Source organism: Oncorhynchus clarkii, chromosome 28 (genome assembly GCF_045791955.1).
Source record: "Oncorhynchus clarkii lewisi isolate Uvic-CL-2024 chromosome 28, UVic_Ocla_1.0, whole genome shotgun sequence".
Classification (NCBI taxonomy): Eukaryota; Metazoa; Chordata; class Actinopteri; order Salmoniformes; family Salmonidae; genus Oncorhynchus; species Oncorhynchus clarkii.
In genome coordinates, this window is record NC_092174.1 from 47,341,015 (window position 1) to 47,365,959 (window position 24,945).

The 24,945-nt window shown below is 48.4% G+C and overlaps 1 protein-coding gene across 5 annotated transcripts in view; it reads right to left on the reverse strand.

The window, feature by feature from the left end:
• Positions 1-2,701: 2,701 nt before the first annotated feature.
• LOC139386611 (zinc finger, FYVE domain containing 9a) overlaps positions 2,702-24,945 on the reverse strand; it is a 47,285-nt gene continuing 25,041 nt past the window's right edge. For 4 of the 5 annotated variants that reach the window (XM_071132318.1, XM_071132319.1, XM_071132322.1 and 1 more), the window contains 12 exons: positions 22,904-23,036; positions 22,383-22,505; positions 21,632-21,787; positions 16,294-16,518; positions 16,123-16,205; positions 15,767-15,871; positions 11,695-11,845; positions 11,461-11,535; positions 9,405-9,567; positions 7,019-7,124; positions 6,638-6,820; positions 2,702-5,864 (listed from right to left, as the gene is read on the reverse strand). In XM_071132318.1, the coding sequence (XP_070988419.1) occupies positions 5,703-5,864; positions 6,638-6,820; positions 7,019-7,124; positions 9,405-9,567; positions 11,461-11,535; positions 11,695-11,845; positions 15,767-15,871; positions 16,123-16,205; positions 16,294-16,518; positions 21,632-21,787; positions 22,383-22,505; positions 22,904-23,036 (1,665 nt within the window). In that variant the 3' untranslated portion in view covers positions 2,702-5,702. The remainder of the gene's footprint in view (positions 5,865-6,637; positions 6,821-7,018; positions 7,125-9,404; positions 9,568-11,460; positions 11,536-11,694; positions 11,846-15,766; positions 15,872-16,122; positions 16,206-16,293; positions 16,519-21,631; positions 21,788-22,382; positions 22,506-22,903; positions 23,037-24,945) is intronic. The other variant, XM_071132320.1, reaches the window with a different exon arrangement.

Consider the following 24,945-nt stretch of genomic DNA (forward strand, 5'->3'; position numbering starts at 1 on the left):
CACAGGATCGTTACAGCCGAACATCACACCTGCGGGACAGGTACAGGATGGCAACAACAACTGCCCGAGTTACACCAGGAACGCACAATCCCTCCATCAGTGCTCAGACTGTCCACAATAGGCTGAGAGAGGCTGGACTGAAGGCTTGTAGGCCTGTTGTAAGGCAGGTATTTATCAGACATCACCAGCATCAATGTCGCCTATGGGCACAAACCCCCCGCCATCGCTGGACCAGACAGGACTGGGAAAAAAAGTGCAGTTCAGGGGTGATGGTCGGATTTGCGCTCATTGTCGAAGGAATGAGCGTTATACTGAGGCCTGTACTCTGAAGCGGGATCGATTTGGAGGTGGAGGGTCCGTCATGGTCTGGAGCGGTGTGTCACAGCATCATCCGACTGAGCTTGTCATTGCAGGCAACTTCTACGCTGTGCGTTACAGGGAAGACATCCTCCTCCCTCATGTGGTACACTTCCTGCAGGCTCATCCTGATGCAGCCCACTGTGTTCTTGGGGACCTTCAATGCTGCAGACATTTTTTGGTACCCTTCCCCCAGATCTGTGCCTCGACACAATCCAATATCCCAGAGCTCTACGGACAATTCCTTCAACCTCATGGCTTGGTTTTCTGTCTGACATGCACTGTCAACTGTGGGACCTTATATAGACAGGTGTGTGCCTTTCCAAATCATGTCCAATCAATTGAATTTACCACAGGTGGACTCCAATCAAGTTCTAGAAACATCTCAAGGATGATCAATGGAAACAGGATGCACCTGAGCTCAATTTCGAGTCTCATTGCAACAGGTCTGAATACTTGTGTAAAGAAGGAGTCTGTTTTTTAAAACATTTTAATACATTGGCAAAAAAAAACGCTCCAATGTTCCCCCCTCCGCTCCAATATGTTCCCCCCTCCTCTCCAATATGTTCCCCCCTCCGCTCCAATATGTTCCCCCCTCCGCTCCAATATGTTCCCCCCTCCTCTCCAATATGTTCCCCCCTCCGCTCCAATATGTTCCCCCCTCCTCTCCAATATGTTCCCCCCTCCTCTCCAATATGTTCCCCCCTCCGCTCCAATATGTTCCCCCCTCCTCTCCAATATGTTCCCCCCTCCGCTCCAATATGTTCCCCCCCTCCAATATGTTCCCCCCTCAGCTCCAATATGTTCCCCCCTCAGCTCCAACATGTTCCCCCCTCAGCTCCAACATGTTCCCCCCTCCGCTCCAATATGTTCCCCCCTCAGCTCCAATATGTCCCCCCCTCCGCTCCAATATGTTCCCCCCTCCGCTCCAATATGTTCCCCCCTCCGCTCCAATATGTCCCCCCCCTCCGCTCCAATATGTTCCCCCCTCCTCTCCAATATGTTCCCCCCTCCGCTCCAATATGTCCCTCCTCTCCAATATGTTCCCCCCTCCGCTCCAATATGTTCCCCCCTCCTCTCCAATATGTTCCCCCCTCCGCTCCAATATGTTCCCCCCCTCCAATATGTTCCCCCCTCCTCTCCAATATGTTCCCCCCTCCTCTCCAATATGTTCCCCCCTCCGCTCCAATATGTCCCCCCCCTCCGCTCCAATATGTTCCCCCCTCCTCTCCAATATGTTCCCCCCCTCCGCTCCAATGTCCCCCCCTCCAATATGTTCCCCCCTCCTCTCCAATATGTTCCCCCCTCCTCTCCAATATGTCCCCCCCCTCCGCTCCAATATGTTCCCCCCCTCCGCTCCAATATGTCCCCCCCCTCCGCTCCAATATGTTCCCCCCTCCGCTCCAATATGTCCCCCCCCCCCCTCCGCTCCAATATGTCCCCCCCCTGCGCTCCAATATGTCCCCCCCCTGCGCTCCAATATGTCCCCCCCCCCCCCCTCCGCTCCAATATGTTCCCCCCCCCTCCGCTCCAATATGTTCCCCCCCTCCGCTCCAATATGTCCCCCCCCTCCGCTCCAATATGTTCCCCCCCTCCGCTCCAATATGTTCCCCCCCCCCCGCTCCAATATGCCCCCCCCCTCCGCTCCAATATGCCCCCCCCTCCGCTCCAATATGTCCCCCCCTCCGCTCCAATATGTCCCCCCCTCCGCTCCAATATGTCCCCCCCTCCGCTCCAATATGTCCCCCCCTCCGCTCCAATATGTCCCCCCCCTCCGCTCCAATATGTCCCCCCCTCCGCTCCAATATGTCCCCCCCCTCCGCTCCAATATGTCCCCCCCTCCACTCCAATATGTGCCCCCCCTCCACTCCAATATGTCCCCCCCCTCCACTCCAATATGTCCCCCCCTCCGCTCCAATATGTTCCCCCCCTCCAATATGTCCCCCCCCTCCGCTCCAATATGTTCCCCCCTCCTCTCCAATATGACCCCCCCTTCCGCTCCAATATGCCCCCCCCCCTTCCGCTCCAATATGCCCCCCCCCCCCCTCCGATATGCCCCCCCCTCCGCTCCAATATGCCCCCCCCTCCGCTCCAATATGTCCCCCCCCTCCGCTCCAATATGTCCCCCCCCCTCCGCTCTAATATGTCCCCCCCCCCCTCCGCTCTAATATGTCTCCCCCCCCCTCCGCTCTAATATGTCTCCCCCCCCTCCGCTCCAATATGTTCCCCCCTCCGCTCCACTTGGTTCTAATGTTTATTTTAAAGAGACTTCAGTGTACAGCTTATAGGTTCTAGTGTGACATCCCTGAATGTGTATTTGGGAGGGGAAAAAAAGGAAAGATGCTTTTAACTTTTATATACATTTTTATTATACTACAGTTTGATAGACTGGTTTAGACATTTGTAGTGAACAGTAAGATGTACAGGGTTTTTGGCTTTTCATACAGATGTATTTTTTTGGTTGATTGATGATATCAAAATGTTAAAATTAAGAAGAAAACAGGATTTTCTGAAAATCCAGCCATGTTCAAGGCTGATTCAATGGCTGTTTTTGTGTTGGACTCAATCCACACGACGGCAGAATATTGTCTGCAGAGAAGTTGGATTGCTCTCGTCACCATTGCGAGCTTGTTTAGTTGGTTTCTGTATACATGCAGTACGAGTTCTGGTAGAAGTCTGTTTAATTCAATAACAAAATGCTACCATCAAGAAAAACAATTACACCTTCGGGTAATGCACACCTGAAGTAATGCCAAGGGAGGGAGGGGAGTCAAAAGGGTGTGTTCACTAGTGTACACCGTAAGCAAACGGGAAATGATTGGTCATAACAAGAGAGTTTCTATCTACCATTTTAGGTAGGTCCCGCGCCGTTTCGTTTGGTTCCAATACATCCATGGAAAATCTTGGGACCAAAATAATCTTTAAAATATTTCCTATTGAAGTTGCACTGACACACACAATGACAATGATCGTCCCCCTCTCCAGAAAACTGGGTGCTGTTCATTAGGGGATGTTACAGAAAATATTTTTGCAAAAGACACCAAAAAAAAAAAAAAAAAAGACTGTTTCTTATTGGACAACTCCAACGCCGTATTAAATTAGCGCAAAACGTTTTGCAGTGGAAAATGAAAACAAGTGTTCCTCATTGGACAGATAGTTCAGTTAGTCCCTTCCTGTCACAGTCTGTTTTCTTCCGTTTGGTGCCTAAATGAACACGACCCAGGAGGAATGAAACCCTCCAACAATAACCATTTTAATGTAATTTGTCCATAGCAGTTTGTTTATTCATTGTCCTCATTATACTACGTCCTCAATACTGTCCTGCCAACCACATTTATTTTATCGTGACAATAAAATGACTCTCTTTAATACATATGGTATACAAACGTATACCTTAAATGATGTTTGTCAATGCATCTCCTGCAGATATTCATGCGTGATTGTCTGAGTTTACAGATGAGACTTGTCTATCGATCTATCGTAGCGCTGCTCGTTCATATCGTAGGCATATTGGTTTTATACCAACAAACCCACAATGGTCATGTCTCAAGTACTTAATAATATATTGATCTTTGTTTACACACAACTTCCGATTTACCGTCACTATCTTTACGAAATGTCCGCATGTCTATGGGGGGGGGGTCTGCCAAATTTAAATCGACAAAAATAAAGACCTTACAGTTTCTCATCCTCAAGAACAGAACTACATTATTCTTACAAATCTGTTTAGGTCCTTATTCACACAGCAGAGGGCAGTCCTGGGCTGGGCTGCATCCCAAATCTATGGACCCCTATCCCTTATATAGCTCACGACTTTTCACCAAAGGCCTATGGGGTCAAGTTGTGCCCTAAATAAGGGAGTAGGATGCTGTTCTGCATCTCTGCTACAGGAGGATCTAGTGAGACAACTACAATTGTGCTGCCTAGAAAACATTCCAACAACACAACTAGAGCAAACAAACTGTAGTCGGTCCGCGTCAGGAAATAAAGAATCTGGTGATCATTGGATAAAGCTAAAAGAGGCCAGACTTAAGACCCGAGGAGAGTCCTTCCTTTTCTTGCATCCTTCCTTCAATCATTCCTTAAACCCTTCCTTCCTCTGTGAAGAGCTGTGCCTGCAGGCACTGACACTGAGCACCGGGGTGCAAATGAAACCGCTTCAACAGGAGGATGGCTTCCTCCTTCTCCACTTATCTGAGTTTCTTTAATCTTCCTAGCTCACCGGACCGCGTGAAGTCCCTGTCAGCGGAGATCGAAGCGCCGTTTCATCAGGCAGAGCTCTGGACACCTCTCCATCAGGTCCTCAGAGCACCCCCATGCTACAACAAGGCCTTCAGAGAATACATTTCCCAGAGTGCAGTGCTTCTGCTTTGTCCTCTAGCTACCACAGTGGAACTGGAATGCTACTCAGACTTCCTGGATCATGTGATCTGGTCCAAGGACAGAGAAGAGATGGTGCATAGGTGGAGTAGAGGGACGCTAGCTAGCTGGTAGCTAAGCAGCAGAGCTAACTGTCCGTCTGGTGAAGGGATAGCAACATTAGCTAGCTGGTAGCTAACCAGCAGAGCTAGCTGTGCGTCTGGTGAATGGATAGAAACATTAGCTAGCTGGTAGCCAACCAGCAGAGCTAGCTGTCCGCCTGGTGAAGGGTTAGCAACATTAGCTAGCTGGTAGCTAACCAGCAGAGCTAGCTGTCCGTCTGGTGAAGGGATAGCAACATGAGCTAGCTGGTAGCTAACCAGCAGAGCTAGCTGTCCGTCTGGTGAAGGGATAGCAACATTAGCTAGCTGGTAGCCAACCAGCAGAGCTAGCTGTCCGTCTGGTGAAATGATAGCAATATTAGCTAGCTGGTCTCTAACCAGCAGAGCTAGCAGTCCGTCTGGTGAAGGGATAGCAACATTAGCTAGCTGGTAGCTAACCAGCAGAGCTAGCTGTCCGTCTGGTGAAGGGATAGCAACATTAGCTAGCTGGTATCTAACCAGCAGAGCTAGCTGTCCGTCTGGTGAAGGGATAGCAACATTAGCTAGCTGGTAGCCAACCAGCAGAGCTAGCTGTCCGTCTGGTGAAGGGATAGCAACATTAACTAGCTGGTAGCTAACCAGCAGAGCTAGCTGTCCGTCTGGTGAAGGGACAGTAACATTAGCTAGCTGGTAGCTAACCAGCAGAGCTAGCTGTCCATCTGGTGAAGGGACAGTAACATTAGCTAGCTGCCCTGCTCAGTTTTCAGCCCCTCTGAAGGGATGGGAGGCGAGGCAGAATGGGAGGGGGGGAAAAAAAAGAGGTGGTGGCAGAGAGAAAGGGAGAACCAGGAGACGGGAGGGGGGGGGGTCCGTTGCATCCGTCTCCTAGGAGACAATCTCCAGGATGTAGAAAACCAGCTCCATGATGACAGGGCCCTCACTGAGTTGACATGCCCCGCTGTGGATGACAGGGATCAGGGTACTGTCCAGGTCGCTCAGGTAACGGGGGAGGAGAGGCTGGCCGTTACTGCCCGCCAGGTAACCCACCTAGCAACAGGACAGAGACGGGTAGTTATGATTGATCGATCTATTGATCTATTGTCATGGAAATTCTACACAATGTTGTGGAAATTACCACTTGAAGTCAATCTTAAATTAATCTTTTTTTTTTTATTGTCGGCGCGCACCATAGTGAAGGTCTGTCAGAAGCTCAAACGGGACGGTCCCGTTAGTTCCCTTATATACTGACAAGTCATATTTGCATGATTTAGCTTATTCATCAATTCATAATTGATTAAAGTTTGTTTCATTCATCTGACAGACCAATGCCACACAAGGCTTCTTCTCTCCAAGCGGGAGACCTTGAAACTTTGATATTTTTCATTCTCAAAACAAGGTCTGGGCGTCCTGCCAAATTGCAGATACTGATAAGTGAGGATTCATTTGTTCAGTCACTTGCATGAACACAGAAATGGGTTATTAGAACAGCACATGAATAGAACACAGAAATGTATTGAAAAAGCACAAGAAAAATTTCCAATCAATCTATCCTGGGCGCGCGTGCACACACACACACACACACACACACACAGGTTACTGTAGAACACAGCTACATTACTCTGTCACCTAGTCCGGAACAAAGTCATCACAAACAGCTTGTTGTTCCTTACCCTGGTTTAGAAGACAATTAACAGATGCTTTGGCTGCCCTGATTGGCAGAAATCGTGTCAATAGCATTTACCCCTTGCTCTGCTGTCACAAGGGACTCTGGATTGTACCTTTGATGAAAATATAATTAAAAAAAATAAAAAAACATCTACCTGCTCTGAGTCGAGGGTGACGCGTAGGCTCAGCTTGGCCATGCCATCCTCCTTCAACAGTTTCAGGTGAGGGCACAACGCCACACAGAACGCCCTCGCTACGTTCTCCGTCAAACGGCTGTGATCAGCAGGGTCACTCAGACTGTTGGGCTGAGCCTGGTCATCACTCTGGAGGTAGAACACCTGGAGAGAGAGAGCGAGAGGGGGAAATTAGACATCAATATTTCCAACACCAATCCATTCCTTTTAAATCCATGAAGGGGAATGAACCATCCCTTCAGAGGGGCTGAACTTCTGGGGAGAAGCCTCGCCTCCCATCCCTTCAGAGGGGCTGAACCTCTGGGGAGAAGGGTGAAGGGAGGATGACAACACGTTACATACCTCTGTCCAGCGGATGACCTTCCCGTTGGCCTTGAACTCCGACCCTTGGAAGATCTTCACACTAGTGATGGACTCCATAGACTTCCCATCGATAGGACTGATCACTCTGTGTTGGGGGGGGGGGGTATAGTTAACATTTACTGTCAGTCATAGATGGACACAAGAAAGGCAGAGAGTACTGTATTTAAATAAATAAAAATTGTCCAAATCGATCCCTAACCTCCAGCCACTCCTGTAGATTGAGAGACAGGATTGGATCGTTGGAAGAAATATAGCAACATTACCTTGTCACCCACCCAATCAGAAGACAAGATTAAGCTATTACTAAATGGCTTACAGTGGGGCAAAAAAGTATTTAGTCAGCCACCAATTGTGCAAGTTCTCCCACTTAAAAAGACGAGAGAGGCCTGTAATTTTCATCATAGGTACACGTCAACTATGACAGACAAAATTAGAAAGAAAATCCAGAAAATCACATTGTAGGATTTTTTATGAATTTATTTGCAAATTATGGTGGACAAACAAGCAAGATTTCTGGCTCTCACAGACCTGTAACTTCTTCTTTAAGAGGCTCCTCTGTCCTCCACTCGTTACATGTATTAATGGCACCTGTTTGAACTTGTTATCAGTATAAAAGACACCTGTCCACAACCTAAGCAGCATACCTACTGTGAAGCATGGGGGTGGAAAAATCATGCTTTGGGGCTGTTTTTCTGCAAAGGGACCAGGACGACTGATCCGTGTGTGGGACAGAATGAATGGGGCCATGTATCGTGAGATTTTGAGTGTAAACATCCTTCCATCAGCAAGGGCATTGAAGATGAAACGTGGCTGGGTCTTTCAGCATGACAATGATCCCAAACACACCGCCCGGGCAACAAAGGAGTGGCTTCGTAAGAAGCGTTTCAAGGTCTTGGAGTGGCCTAGCCAGTCTCCAGATCTCAACCCCATAGAAAATCTTTGGAGGGAGTTGAAAGTCCGTGTTTTCCAGCAACAGCCCCAAAACATCACTGCTCTAGAGGAGATCTGCATGGAGGAATGGGCCAAAATACCAGCAACAGTGTGTGAAAACCTTGTGAAGACTTACAGAAAACGTTTGACCTCTGTCATTGCCAATAAATGGTATATAACAAAGTATTGAGATAAACTGTTGTTATTGACCAAATACTTATTTTCCACCATAATTTGCAAATAAATTCATTAAAAATCCTACAATGTTATTTTCTGGATTTTTTTTCTAATTTTGTCTGTCATAGTTGAAGTGTACCTATGATGAAAATTACAGGCCTCATCTTTTTAAGTGGGAGAACTTGCACAATTGGTGGCTGACTAAATACTTTTTTGCCTCACTGTATATCCATCTAATCCCCTCAGATCTATAGGAGTGTAGGGGCTAGGGGTTGATATCCATCTAATCCCCTCAGATCTATAGGAGTGTCGGGGCTAGGGGTTGATATCCATCTAATCACCTCAGATCTATAGGAGTGTAGGGACTAGGGGTTGATATCCATCTAATCCCCTCAGATCTAAAGGAGTGTTGTGGAGTTGATTTGGAATTCAGAAAACACTCACCCCTTGTTGAAATTGTGATTGTCACCTACCCACTGTATGTGTTCCTCCCTTCTCTCTGCCCCCACCCCTACCCCCTCATTGAAGTTGATGTCATCTATCCACTATGTGTAAGTGTTCCTCCCTTCTCCCTGCCTTTCCCTCCACTTCCTCCTCGCCTTTCCCTCCACTTCCTCCCTGCCTCTCCCTCCACTTCCTCCCTGCCTCTCCCTCCACTTCCTCTCGCCACTTCCTCCCTCCACTTCCTCTCGCCACTTCCTCCCTCCACTTCCTCTCGCCACTTCCTCCCTCCACTTCCTCTCGCCACTTCCTCCCTCCACTTCCTCTCGCCACTTCCTCCCGCCACTTCCTCTCGCCACTTCCTCCCTCCACTTCCTCTCGCCACTTCCTCCCGCCACTTCCTCCCTGCCTCTCCCTCCACTTCCTCCCTGCCTCTCCCTCCACTTCCTCCCTGCCTCTCCCTCCACTTCCTCCCTGCCTCTCCCTCCACTTCCTCTCGCCTCTCCCTCCACTTCCTCCTGCCTCCACTTCCTCCCTGCCTCTCCCTCCACTTCCTCCCTCCACTTCCTCCCTGCCTCTCCCTCCACTTCCTCCCTGCCTCTCCCTCCACTTCCTCCACTTCCTCCCTGCCTCTCCCTCCACTTCCTCCCTCCCTCCCTTCTCCCTGCCTCTCCCTCCACTTCCTCCCTTCTCTCCCTCCTTGCCTCTCCCTCCACTTCCTCCCTTCTCCCTGCCTCTTCCTCTTCCTCCCTGCCTCTCCCTCCACTCCCTCTCCCTGCCTCTTCCTCCCTGCCTCTCCCTCCACCTCTCCCCTTACCCCTTGTTGAAGTTGATGTCATCTTCTATCCACTGTATGTGAACATGTTCCTGCCTGTCCTCCTGGTCGACCAGGCCACAGGTGATACTGAAGTCCTTCATGTCCCTCAGGGCTTGCCGTAGAGCATCCATAGTCTCTCCTGTGATCTGCACCATCACACCGTCTACAGGGGAACAACAGGTATATCACCCCCCCGTCTACAGGCGAACAACAGGTATATCACCCGCACCCCCCCCCCCCCCCCCGTCTACAGGGGAATTACAGGACAATCACCCCCCCCCCCCCCCCCCCGTCTACAGGGGAACAACAGGTATATCACCCCCCGTCTACAGGGGAACAACAGGTATATCACCCCCCCCCCCCCCCCGTCTACAGGGGAACAACAGGTATATCACCCCCCCCCCCCCCCTTACAGGGGAACAACAGGTATATAACCCCCCGTCTACAGGGGAACAACAGGTATATCACCCCCCCCCCCCTTACAGGGGAACAACAGGTATATAACCCCCCGTCTACAGGGGAATTACAGGTCTATCACCCCCCCGTCTACAGGGGAATTACAGGTCTATCACACCCCCCCCCCCCCCCCCCCCCCCGTCTACAGGGGAACAACAGGTCTATCACCCCCCCCCCCCCCCGTCTACAGGGAACAACAGGTATATCACCCCCCCCCCCCCCCCCCCCGTCTACAGGGGAACAACAGGTATATAACCCCCCCCCCCCGTCTACAGGGGAATTACAGGTCTATCACCCCCCCCCCCCCACCCCCCGTCTACAGGGGAACAACAGGTCTATTCCCCCCCCCCCCCCCCCGTCTACAGGGGAACAACAGGTATATCACCCCCCCCCCGTCTACAGCGGAACCACGGTGTAATTTAAACCCTGATGACAGTGGGTAATATAGGTGATAGGTAGACATTGGTGATACCTGTAAACCCAAACCACTAATGTAGCGTAACAGGTGGGTACATCCTATTAAGAAAATAACAGGTGGGTACATCCTATTAACAAAATAACAAGGTGGGTACATCCTATTTAAGAAAATAACAAGGTGGGTACATCCTATTAACAAAATAACAAGGTGGGTACATCCTATTAAGAAAATAACAAGGTGGGTACATCCTATTAAGAAAATAACAAGGTGGGTACATCCTATTAAGAAAATAACAAGGTGGGTACATCCTATTAAGAAAATAACAAGGTGGGTACATCCTATTAAGAAAATAACAAGGTGGGTACATCCTATTAAGAAAATAACAAGGTGGGTACATCCTATTAAGAAAATAACAAGGTGGGTACATCCTATTAACAAGATAACAAGGTGGGTACATCCTATTAAGAAAATAACAAGGTGGGTACATCCTATTAACAAGATAACAAGGTGGGTACATCCTATTAACAAAATAACAGGTGGGTACATCCTATTAACAAAATAACAAGGTGGGTACATCCTATTAACAAAATAACAAGGTGGGTACATCCTATTAACAAAATAACAAGGTGGGTACATCCTATTAACAAAATAACAAGGTGGGTACATCCTATTAACAAAATAACAAGGTGGGTACATCCTATTAAGAAAATAACAAGGTGGGTACATCCTATTAAGAAAATAACAAGGTGGGTACATCCTATTAAGAAAATAACAAGGTGGGTACATCCTATTAACAAGATAACAAGGTGGGTACATCCTATTAAGAAAATAACAAGGTGGGTACATCCTATTAACAAGATAACAAGGTGGGTACATCCTATTAACAAAATAACAGGTGGGTACATCCTATTAACAAAATAACAAGGTGGGTACATCCTATTAACAAAATAACAAGGTGGGTACATCCTATTAACAAAATAACAAGGTGGGTACATCCTATTAACAAAATAACAAGGTGGGTACATCCTATTAAGAAAATAACAAGGTGGGTACATCCTATTAAGAAAATAACAAGGTGGGTACATCCTATTAAGAAAATAACAAGGTGGGTACATCCTATTAAGAAAATAACAAGGTGGGTACATCCTATTAAGAAAATAACAGGTGGGTAAACGGGAGTACCTTCAACGATGCTGGTCTTGGCCAGTTGTCCTGCCTTGAGAGAACCACTGAACACGAAGAAGCAGGCGCCGGTCACTGGAAGAAAAACAACAAATACTGGTTTTAAAATCGGCATGACATTTCCATATAAATCGTAAGCCATCTGAAGGGGCGGGATTCAACACTAACGCCACCTATAGTTTTGTTAGTCCACTTCCCAGACTATGACTCCACGTTGTTGTGTGTCGACCCTACCTTTGCGTGGTTGATGGTGAATGCTGATGGCCTGTGTCTGGTAGTTTCCGTCATCGTTCTGTACACACACCAGGTGGGAGTCGGCCCGCTCGTTGAAACACGCCCCCATGGCCAAGACGTGCTCATTGGACTTGTTCATAGCCTTCATTAGCTGCAAGGGGACATAAATACTTGTTCATAGCCTCCATTAGCTGGAGGGGACAGAGAATGTGGTTGTGTCATTAAAAGGTCCCAATCTGTCATGTCACTGGACGAACCCTGTCACTTGTTCATAACGAGGGTAGAAATAACATTTCATTCGTCTCTGTTGTAGCTGTGAGAAAAAAATCATATTTAATTAAAACAATAGCATGCCCTGGAGTGTAGAGGTTTGGGGAAATGGGGTTGGGACATAGACCCTCTAAACCAGATCAGTTCTGCCTGTTCAAACGTGGTTACAGTATGAACAGGACTCTAAATTAGATCCGATTTCTTTATTCCCCCCCCCCCCCCCCCCCAGAGGTCTTGGCTGATTTCTTTTTATTTTCCAAGGGCGCTGCAGTACAGCTGTGCCATCAGAGTCCCTGGGTTCGCGCCCAGGCTCTGTCGTAACCGGCCGCGACCGGGAGGTCCGTAGCCGACAGGGCAAGCGGCTCCTCCTCCGTAGCCGACAGGGCAAGCGGCTCCTCCTCCGTAGCCGACAGGGCAAGCGGCTCCTCCTCCGTAGCCGACAGGGCAAGCGGCTCCTCCTCCGTAGCCGACAGGGCAAGCGGCTCCTCCTCCGTAGCCGACAGGGCAAGCGGCTCCTCCTCCGTAGCCGACAGGGCAAGCGGCTCCTCCTCCGTAGCCGACAGGGCAAGCGGCTCCTCCTCCGTAGCCGACAGGGCAAGCGGCTCCTCCTCCGTAGCCGACAGGGTAAACGGCTAGTTAGCAATGGGGAAGCAAGAGAGTTGCCTGTGGCGATATGTATAATCGGAGGCGGAGCCTGTCTGCCCACACTTATCCCCCCACAGCTCACCAGCTGATATAGGCCGTGTGTACCAGGTGTGGCTCGTCCTTCCCACTGCTGAACAGGACTGCGCATCTCTGCTGCTAATATTAACCTCTAGTGACTCCCAAACCCGCATGCGGAAGCGTAATCATCGCCTGAAACTAATTAGCATAATGCAACGGACATAAATATCCCTAGAAAATATTTCTATTTATGAAAATCACGAATGAAATATATTGAGACACAGCTTAGCCTTTTGTTAATCACCCTGTCATCTCAGATTTTCAAAATATGCTTTAGAGCCAACGCTAGACATGCATTTGTGTAAGTTTATCGATAGCCTAGCATAGCATTATGCCTTGCTAGCAGCAGGCAACCTTGTCTCGGAAATCAGAAAAGCAATCAAATTAAATAGTTTACCTTTGATGAACTTCAGATGTTTTCACTCACGAGACTCCCAGGTAGATAGCCAATGTTCCCTTTTTCCAAAAATATTATTTTTGTAGGCGAAACAGCTCCGTTTGTACTTCACGTTTGGCTAAGAAATCACCCGGAAATTGCGGTCACCACAACGCCGAACAATATTCCAAATTAGCTCCATAATATGGACAGAAACATGGCAAACGTTGTTTAGAATCCATCCTCAAGGTGTTTTTCTAATATCTATTTGATAATATATCCGTCGGGACAATTAGTTTTTCTCTAGGACCGATTGGAGTAATGGCTACCTCTGTATTTTACGCGAGAATCTCTCTCGGAGTCGCAATGTGGCCGCCTACGGCTATTCTTCAACAGAAATGCGTAAAACTACGTCACAGTGCTGTAGACACCTTGGGGAATACGGAGAAAGCGTAAGAAAGCGAGAGCCCGGCCCCTGCCAACACACTGACATTGACACTGACTCAACTCCAGCCACTTTAATAATGGGAATTGATGGGAAATGATGTAAATATATCACTAGCCACTTTAAACAATGCTACCTTATATAATGTTACTTACCCTACATTATTCATCTCATATGCATACGTATATACTGTACTCTATATCATTGACTGCATCCTTATGTAATACATGTATCACTAGCCACTTTAACTATGCCACTTTGTTTACATACTCATCTCATATGTATATACTGTACTCGATACCATCTACTGTATCTTGCCTATGCTGCCCTGTACCATCACTCATTCATATATCCTTATGTACATATTCTTTATCCCCTTACACTGTGTATAAGACAGTAGTTTTGGAATTGTTAGTTAGATTACTTGTTGGTTATTACTGCATTGTCGGAACTAGAAGCACAAGCATTTCGCTACACTCGCATTAACATCTGCTAACCATGTGTATGTGACAAATAAAATGTGATTTGATTTGATTTACCAACAGAGCCCGGCCCCTACCAACATACTGTATATTCCTGATTAAACATCCTATTCTCTTGCCAACAGCAGAAATATGAAATCTTAAATTCAGCCTAGATGGATATTGAACATGACATACTAAACAGACACATACAAGTACAGGCAGCGAGAAGCACACATCACCAGATGGTGCTACTAAGTAGTATGGGGTTGCAGGATGAGTGTGAGAGACAAGTATGGGGTTGCAGAATGAGTGTGAGAGACAAGTATGGGGTTGCAGAATGAGTGTGAGAGACAAGTATGGGGTTGCAGAATGAGTGTGAGAGACAAGTATGGGGTTGCAGAATGAGTGTGAGAGACAAGTATGGGGTTGCAGAATGAGTGTGAGAGACAAGTATGGGGTTGCAGAATGAGTGTGAGAGACAAGTATGGGGTTGCAGAATGAGTGTGAGAGACAAGTATGGGGTTGCAGAATGAGTGTGAGAGACAAGTATGGGGTTGCAGGATGAGTGTGAGAGACAAATATGGGGTTGCAGAATGAGTGTGAGAGACAAGTATGGGGTTGCAGAATGAGTGTGAGAGACAAGTATGGGGTTGCAGGATGAGTGTGAGAGACAAGTATGGGGTTGCAGGATGAGTGTGAGAGACAAGTATGGGGTTGCAGAATGAGTGTGAGAGACAAATATGGGGTTGCAGAATGAGTGTGAGAGACAAGTATGGGGTTGCAGGATGAGTGTGAGAGACAAATATGGGGTTGCAGAATGAGTGTGAGAGACAAGTATGGGGTTGCAGAATGAGTGTGAGAGACAAGTATGGGGTTGCAGGATGAGTGTGAGAGACAAATATGGGGTTGCAGAATGAGTGTGAGAGACAAGTATGGGGTTGCAGAATGAGTGTGAGAGACAAGTATGGGGTTGCAGGATGAGTGTGAGAGACAAATATGGGGTTGCAGAATGAGTGTGAGAGACAAGTATGGGGTTGCAGAATGAGTGTGAGAGACAAGTATGGGGTTGCAGGATGAGTGTGAGAGACAAGTATGGGGTTGCAGGATGAGTGTGAGAGACAAGTATGGGGTTGCAGAATGAGTGTGAGAGACAAGTATGGGGTTGCAGAATGAGTGTGAGAGACAAGTATGGGGTTGCAGAATGAGTGTGAGAGACAAGTATGGGGTTGCAGAATGAGTGTGAGAGACAAGTATGGGGTTGCACCGCAGTCGCGTCGTTTCCATTGTTATCAACATTCTAGATGATGCAGCATATTGAAGACCAGAAGTAGTACAGAAGATAATGTTATACTCACAGACAATATCTTTACAGTTTTGGAAACGATAGAGTGTTTTCTATCGAAAGCTGTCAATTATATGCATATTCTAGCATCTTTTCCTGACAAAATATCCCATTTAAAACGGGAACGTTTTTTTTTCCAAAAATGAAAATACTGAGCCCTAGCACCTTAATCGTGTTCATTAGCAAAAAAGCTCCCGTCCAGTCCACTTAGTCACAGAGAAGATTGTCTTAAGTCAATTGCCACTGAAAAATTAAGTGTCCTATGAATATGACTCACTATTTTTGTTGATGAAATTAACACGGGTCTGTTGCCTCTGGTTGAGGAGCATGGCGACTAATGACTGGCTGGGAACATAACTGCAAAGGGGGGGGTGATTGGTTGAGCCCCCCTGAGTAGGAATCTGATTGGCTAAGCCCCACTGGGAACTAATATGATTGGTTGAGAGCCTCACCTCGTTGTATCGGTTGCTGGGGATCTTGATGCAGGTCTTCTTCACCTCCATGTCCACCACCAGACCCTTCACCATGGACAACGTGTACTGGTAGTTACGGAAGTCCTGTAGGTACATTATATTATATTATATTATATAGACCCTTCACTAGGGACGTGTACTGGTAGTTACGGAAGTCCTGTAGATACATTATATTATATAGACCCTTCACCAGGGACAACGTGTACTGGTAGTTACGGAAGTGCTGCTCGTCAACACAAGACATTGAGGCAAAAAAAAATAACAAAAAGATAAAAAATCAGAAAGTAAACAAAACACTTAAAATCATTCAAAAGAAAAAAAAGACAAGTTCTTACTGCTAGCAGGTTCATGATGGTGTGGCCGGTCTCTCCAAAGAGGGGTTTTCTAAACCGCACACTGAACAGAGGGCAGGGGTAGACTGAAAACATAACGTAAATTACATCACTCTCTCTTCTAACAAGCCAAAAAATTATCCAGCCAAAAGAAAGCAATGCCTCTGTACTCACATCTGTACTCTGCACCCAGCCGGAACATGAGTCGGAGGGGGAACACCTTGGCCCAGGGGGTCTCCCACTTCTGCAGCAACACCCCAAACAGGTAGGGGGGGTTGGGGAGCATCAGGTCCTGGAGGGACTGGAAGGACGGGGAGACGTAGAGGAACCCTCCATGCTCCCTGCTGCCCAGGAAACTCTGGGTGAAGAACGAATGGCCCAGGTGGGTCAGGACATTACCTGGAGGGGAGGAGAGAGAAAAACGTTACCTGGATGGAAGACGGGGAGGGAGGAGAGGAACGAGAGGCCCAGGTGGGTCAGAACGTTACCTAGAGAGGGGGAGAGGGAACGAGGGAGGAGAGGAACGAGAGGCCCAGGTGGGTCAGAACGTTACCTAGAGAGAGGAGGGAGGGGAGAGAGGAACGAGAGGCCCAGGTGGATCAGAACGTTACCTAGAGAGGGGGAGAGGCCCAGGTGGGTCAGAACGTTACTTAGAGAGAGGAGGGAGGAGAGAGAGGAACGAGAGGCCCAGGTGGGTCAGAACATTACCTGGCTCCAGGACCAGTAGACCAAAGAACTATTTACAGTGCCTTGCGAAAGTATTCGGCCCCCTTGAACTTTGCGACCTTTTGCCACATTTCAGGCTTCAAACATAAAGATATAAAACTGTATTTTTTTGTGAAGAATCAACAACAAGTGGGACACAATCATGAAGTGGAACGACATTTATTGGATATTTCAAACTTTTTTTAACAAATCAAAAACTGAAAAATTGGGCGTGCAAAATTATATGTCATCTGAGATGATGCCGTTGACCTTAACAAGGCCCCAGGACCAGTAGACCAAAGAACTCTATTTACATGTCATCTGAGATGATGCCGTTGACCTTAACAAGGCCCCAGGACCAGTAGACCAAAGAACTCTATTTACATGTCATCTGAGATGATGCCGTTGACCTTAACAAGTCCCCAGGACCAGTAGACCAAAGAACTCTATTTACATGTCATCTGAGATGATGCCGTTGACCTTAACAAGGCCCCAGGACCAGTAGACCAAAGAACTATTTACAGACAATCCAACAAATGTGGATGACATGAAAGTTGGCTAAACGCCATTGGCACTTGGATTGGAACCAGTGCTATGGTCAGATGACACTTCAGGCTGAGGAGTAAGTGTCACACATACCCATGTGCTACGCTAGCTAACGTTAGCTAGCTCATAATCAAGTAAACCTAATGACATGTTTAATGCATGTTAACAGCTTGCGTTCAATGTTTAAACTCCAACTGACTAGCTACTATAAGATATCTGCTAAATAAAAAAATCTGGCAAACTAGCTAGATATCATTTGAGGGCTTCAGCTTACACCAAAAAAATATGTCAAACAAGCAACAACATTGTGTATTCTCTAGGAGAAAATAATGATGAGCGGATGAGGCAGTGACCAGACACCAGTCCTGAGTCACGGAAGACATAACCACTACTAATAATGTAGTCTTGTAAGGAGGTGCCCCCTTCCACTGTAATACCCCTGGGCCCGAGTGAGTGATGCCAACCAGTCGGTGCCATGCTGGCATGTGTCCCTGGTGAATTAGCAACTCTGATTGGCTATGTTCAACTGTCCATTTACTGTTGACTTCCATGACTGTATGGTGACAGTCTCTTTATGAAGACCGCAAGGCCACCGCGGGCCTATGAAGGCCACCGCGGGCCTATGAAGGCCACCGCGGGCCTATGAAGGCCACCGCGGGCCTATGAAGGCCACCGCGGGCCTATGAAGGCCACCGCGGGCCTATGTAGGCCACCGCGGGCCTATGTAGGCCGTGAGGCCCACCGCGGGCCTATGTAGGCCGTGAGGCCCATCGCGGGCCTATGTAGGCCGTGAGGCCCACCGCGGGCCTATGTAGGCCGTGAGGCCCACCGCGGGCCTATGTAGGCCGTGAGGCCCACCGCGGGCCTATGAAGGCCGTGAGCACCGGCACACCAACTAACTCCAACAATTGAACTTGGGAGGTGAGGAAGATCGTTTCAGGACTACCAGAGTAACTCCTATAACCTAACAATATAACAAATATTTGCGCAGTTTTAGGAAAGGAGAAATCAATAGACTATAACATTTTGAATATGCTACTCGTTTTTTTTCTCAATTTGTTATAGGCAGTTAAGTAAACATCATTTGGCCAATATGGCTTGTTTATTGATGGCAGTGGCCAGTTCGAGATTTCTTTCTCTCTCGTTCTACTGTTGGATCCGGAACCAGCACAGGTCAGTTTCCACTGTCCTTTTCGGAATGGGTCCAAGTCTCTTGTTTATATTTTAATTATGCACATCCGGTTGGGTGGGAAAGCTACGGATACATTTCGGGAACATGTCCAACTTTTTGTTCCTGTGAAGACCTCTCGTCCGGAGTTCTCCTAGGGAGAATTTTAATGTAGGAGTAAGATGCTCAGTTCTGGAAAGTTTATTTTAAATGACCATTCTATTCCAAAATTAAAGAAAATAAAATGATGCTGACAGAATCGCAAATATAATTTCCACCTCCAGAAACAGGCCAAATAACATATTGATAAACTGTTCACTATTTTATACATTGGACCATACACATAGCCTGTGACTCAGCGGAAGGTAGCCTGGCGGGTTAGAGTGTTGGGCCAGTAACCGAAAGGTTTCTGGATCGAATCCCCGAGCTGACAAGGTAAAAAAAATCTGTCGTTCTGCCTTTGAGCAAGACAGTAAACCCACTGTTCCCCGAAGACGTGGATGTTGACTAAGGCAGCCCCCCCAGCACCTCTCTTCAGAGGTTAAATGCTGGAGACACATTTCAGTTGAAGGCATTCAGATGTAAAACCCCCCCCCCCAATGACTGACTAGGTACCCCCCCACTACTGACTGACTAGGTACCCCCCCACTACTGACTGACTAGGTAACCACCCCCCACTGACTAGGTAACCCCCCCCCCCCCCGACTGACTGACTGACTAGGAACCCCCCCCCACTACTGACTGACTAGGTACCCCCCCACTACTGACTGACTAGGTACCCACCCCACTACTGACTGACTAGGTAACCACCCCCCACTGACTAGGTAACCTCCCCCCCCCCACTGACTGACTGACTGACTAGGAACCCCCCCCCACTACTGACTGACTAGGTAACCCCTCCCCCCCACTGACTGACTAGGTACCCCCCCCCCCCCTCCACTGACTAGTTAAATAAAAAGGTTCAAATAAAAACACACTCAAAGCAGAAAGCCAAGTTGCCACGTGACGTTCCAGATTCAAGGTCAGTAGGTAACCTAGTCGTCTTGATGTCATTAGTCAACCTATTGACTAACGACATCAAGCCACACCCACATAAACACTGTCCTGTAAGTTCAGTCCAACCCTCTTCCTGGAGATCTACTGTCCTGTAGGTTCAGTCCAACCCTCTTCCTGGAGATCTACTGTCCTGTAGATTCAGTCCAACCCTCTTCCTGGAGATCTACTGTCCTGTAGGTTCAGTCCAACCCTCTTCCTGGAGATCTACTGTCCTGTAGGTTCAGTCCAACCCTCTTCCTGGAGATCTACTGTCCTGTAGGTTCAGTCCAACCCTCTTCCTGGAGATCTACTGTCCTGTAGGTTTTCAGTCCAACCCTAACATAACAATTTGAGAGAGCTTGAAGAATATTTGAAAATAATAAACAGGCAAATGTTGCACAATCCAGGTGTGGAAAGTTCTTAAAGAGTTAACCAGAAAGACTCACAGCTCTCAGAGACTTAACCAGAAAGACTCACAGCTCTCAGAGACTTACCCAGAAAGACTCACAGCTCTTAGAGACTTACCCAGAAAGACTCACAGCTCTTAGAGACTTACCCAGAAAGACTCACAGCTCTTAGAGACTTACCCAGAAAGACTCACAGCTCTTAGAGACTTACCCAGAAAGACTTACAGCTCTTAGAGACTTACCCAGAATGACTCACAGCTGTAAATCGCTGCCAAAAGGTGCTTCTACAAAGTACTGACATTTCTGTATTTAATTTTCAAAAAACATTTTCACTTGTTTTCAATGTATCATTATGGGGTATTGTGTGTAGATGGGTGAGCATTTTTATTGTATTGAATCTATTTTAATTCAGGCTGTAACACAACAAAAATGTGGAATAAGTCCAGGAGTATGATCACTTTCTGAAGGCAATGTTCAGGAGGGTCTCTCTCCAGGAAGAAGGTCGGAATTAAAACCTACAGGAGGGTCTCTCTCCAGGAAGAAGGTCAGAATTAAAACCTACAGGAGGCTCTCTCTTCAGGAAGAAGGTCAGAATTAAAACCTACAGGAGGCTCTCTCTTCAGGAACAGGGTTGGAGTTAAAACCTACAGGAGGGTCTCTCTCCAGGAAGAAGGTCAGAATTAAAACCTACAGGAGCCTCTCTCTTCAGGAACAGGGTTGGAGTTAAAACCTACAGGAGGCTCTCTCTTCAGGAACAGGGTTGGAGTTAAAACCTACAGGAGGGTCTCTCTCCAGGAAGAAGGTTGGGCAGGCCTGATTTAGATAATCCACAACGCTAGAACTGCTAAGGACGATGATGCAACATTCTCGCCATCACCGTACTGACTGACTAGGACTGAACCAGCAAGGACACAAACAATATGTCTGTCATCCCCACAGACTGTCGTCTTTCCCCTGGTTCCGCTGTGTATATCTAAACAACAACAGCCTGAGGCACAGAGACATCAATGTCACACAATATTTTAACCCGCAGCATAAGGTGGTGAGACAGACGCGGCGTCCAAAATGTCTCCCTAATCCCTACGTAGTGCACTTGTTTTGACCAAGTCCCACAGGGCTAGTAGTGCACTATAATAGGGAATAGGGTGCCATAGGGCTCTGGTCTAAAGTAGTGCACTATAGGAAATAGGGAGACATTTTGGATGCACACAGAACATTAGTGGGACACTACAGAGTGCCTCCTGGCAATGCTGTATAATATCACCTAAGTAGACCTCCTGGTTGAGGTAACAAAGGTATTATTATACCTGTGAAGGCCTGGTAGAGATGTAAAATATCTTAGTAGGCCTCCTGGTGGAGGTCTATTGATGGAGGTACATTATACTAACCTGTGAGGGCTTCCTGATGGAGGAATATTATACTAACCTGTGAGGGCCTCCTGATGGAGGTACATTATACTAACCTGTGAGGGCCTCCTGATGGAGGTACATTAAACTAACCTGTGAGGGCCTCCTGATGGAGGAATATTATACTAACCTGTGAGGGCCTCCTGATGGAGGTACATTATACTAACCTGTGAGGGCCTCCTGATGGAGGAATATTATACATACGGTTAAGGCCTCCTGGTAGAGGTACAGTATGTTAAACTAACCTGTGAGGGCCTCCTGGTAGAGCTGTACGAAGTGGCTGAAGAGGTCTTTGGGAATGCTCTTCTCGTCAGGCAGACACTGCAGCAGCACCACCACCTCAGCCTGGCCCACTGCATGCATCCCCTTACTGGTCACATACCAACACTTCCTGTTTACGTCTACAAGGGGAGAAGGGACACCAGAGAGGGGGTTAGATACCGTAGCAGCCTAGGGGGGGAGAGGGGGTTAGATACCGTAGCAGCCTAGGGGGGGAGAGGGGGTTAGATACCGTTGCAGCCTAGGGGGGGGTTAGATACCGTAGCAGCCTAAGGGGGGGTTAGATACCGTAGCAGCCTAGGGGGGGGAGAGGGGGTTAGATACCGTAGCAGCCTAGGGGGGGAGAGGGGGTTAGATACCGTAGCAGCCTAGGGGGGGAGAGGGGGTTAGATACCGTAGCAGCCTAGGGGGGGGTGAGGGGTAGATACCGTAGCAGCCTAGGGGGGGTGAGGGGTAGATACCGTAGCAGCCTAGGGGGGGAGAGGGGGTTAGATACCGTAGCAGCCTAGGGTGGGGGGAGGGGTAGATACCGTAGCAGCCTAGGGGGGGGAGAGGGGTAGATACCGTACAGTGTATAGCAGGGTTATTCACTAACCATCTCGGAGAGCTAAACACTCAGGTTCTCATTTTCTCTTTCTAGTCAGGGACAAATTCAGACCTAGGAGAGCGTACTTTCTAATCAATCACCAACAATGGAACTGGAAGACGTTAACTCACAGTTGACCAGTTTGACCATGGCCAGCAGGTTAGCATTGAGCACAAACACCAAGGGGTCAGGACCTCCCTCCTCCAGCTGCTGTATCAGAACCATCTCAGAGGGGCGCTCCTCCACAGCATAGTCTGAGGGTGGTGGGAGGAAAAACAAAAGCTTTCAAACATCTCACATCCAACCCCACTGAAGAGGGTTCCCTGTGTACATGTACCCCCAGACCCCTCCCAGCATGCAACATGGCCTAAATGAAAGCAGACCCAGACCCCTCCCAGCATGCAACATGGGCCCATGAAAGCAGACCCAGACCCCTCCCAGCATGCTACATGGGCCCATGAAAGCAGACCCAGACCCCTCCCAGCATGCTACATGGGCCCATGAAAGCAGACCCAGACCCCTCCCAGCATACAACATGGGCCCATGAAAGCAGACCCAGACCCCTCCCAGCATGCAACATGGGCCCATGAAAGCAGCCCCCACACAGCATACAGCAGGATCATCGACAGTGAGGATGACTGAAGTCAAGCACCTGTGCTGTGGCCTCCCGTACCTCCTTTAACTCCGGTGGAGATGAGGATGGGAGGAAGTCCGTCCTCCGGAATTAGACTGATGGAGCTGCCTACAGGGCTTCCCACTGGGGCTGCAGGGGCCGGGGACAACGCCTGGAGGGAGGGGTGTGGTTACAGCATAAAGTGGTAGTTGTCAAATGCAGGTGGACTGGTGAAGTGGACAGATCTCTGCTGTGATTGGTTGTAAATACAGTGATAGAAAGTTATTTGGGCAGTGGTTCTATTCTAGAACACTGAAGTTGAATGATCTTTAGTCATGGGAAGATATCCCTTCATATTCAGTAAATAATGTGTTCCGGGGAGCCTAGGCCTTAAGAGCGTTGGGCCAATGACCGAAAAGTCCCTGGTTCGAATCCCTGAGCCGATTATCTGAAAAATCTGTTGATGTGCCCTTGAGCAAGGCACTTAAACAGAGTCCATGTGGGGTAAAGGTTAGTTGAGGTAATGTAGGTAGAGGTAAAGTGTCTATGCATAGATAAACAGAGTAGCAGCGGCGTAAAAGGAATATGAATGTGTGTATGGGGGGGGGGGGGGGGGGTAGAAGCTGTTCAGCAGTCTGATGGCTTGGTGGGTAGAAGCTGCTCAGCAGTCTGATGGCTTGGTGGGTAGAAGCTGCTCAGCAGTCTGATGGCTTGGTGGGTAGAAGCTGTTAAGGCGCCTTTTGGTCCCAGACTTGGCGGTCCGGTACAGCTTGTCGTGCGGTAGCAGAATGAACAGTCTAGGACTGAGTAGAGGACACCGCCTGGTATAGAGGTCCTGGATGACATGAAGCTCGGCACCAGTGATGTACTGGGCGGTATGCACTACCCGAGGTAGGGCCTTGTGGTCAGATGCCAAGCAGTTTCCATACCAGGTGGTGATCTAACCAGCCAGGGTGTTCTCGATGGTGCAGCTGTAGAACTTTGAGGATCTGGGGACCCATAACAAATCTTTACAGTCTCCTGAGGGAGAATTGGTGTTGTCGTGCCCTCCTCACGACTGTTGGTGTGTGTGTGTTGGGGGGGACCATGATAGGTCCTTACTGATGTGGACAGCAGCCCCATCGATGTGAATGGGAGCGAGTTTGGCCCTCCTTTTCCTGTAGTCCCTGATCAGCTCCTTTGTCTTGCTCACGTTGAGGGACAGGTTGTTGTCCTGGTACCACACTGCCAGTTCACACTGACCACCTCCCTGTAGGCTGTCGTCGGTGGTCAAGCCTGCCACTGTTGTGTCGTCAGCAAACTTGTTGTTGGAGTTGTGTTTGGCCACTGAGTCATGGGTGCACAGGGAGTACAGGAGGGGACTAATCACGCACCCCTGAGGGGCCCCCCGTGTTGAGGATGAGCGTGGCAGATGAGTTGTTGCCTACCTTTACCACCTGGGGGCGGCCTGTCAGCAAGTCCAGGATCCAGTTGCAGAGGGAGGTGTTGAATCCCAGAGTCCTCAGCTTAGTGATGAGTTTCGTGGGCACTATGATGTTGAACGCTGAGCTGTAGTCAATGAACAGCATTCTCACATAGATGTTCCTTTTGTCCAGGTGGGAAAGGGCAGGGTGGAGATTGCGTCGTCTGTGGATCTGTTGGGGCGGTATGTGAATTGGAGTGAGTCCGTGGTTCCTGGGATGGTGGTGTTGATGTGAGCCATGACCAGACTTTCAAAGCATGTTTATGGCTACAGTGCTACGTGGGGAGGGGTAGTCGTTTAGGCAGGTTACCTTGGTTACCTTGGCGTTCTTGGGCATAGGGACTACGGTGCTCTGATTGAAACGTAGGTATTACAGAGAGAGAGAGAGGTTGAAAATGTCACTGAAGACATTTGCCAGTCGGTCAGCGCATGCTCTGAGTACGCATCCTGGTAATCCGTCTGGCCCTGTGGCCTTGCGAATGTTGACCCGTTCAAAGTTGTTTGCCTTGAAGCGAGCATAGAAGGCATTTAGCTCGTCTGGTAGGTTTGCGTCAACTGGGCAGCTCGCGGCTGGGTTTCCCTTCGTAGTCCATGATTGTGTCGGGGCTTGCAAACTTCT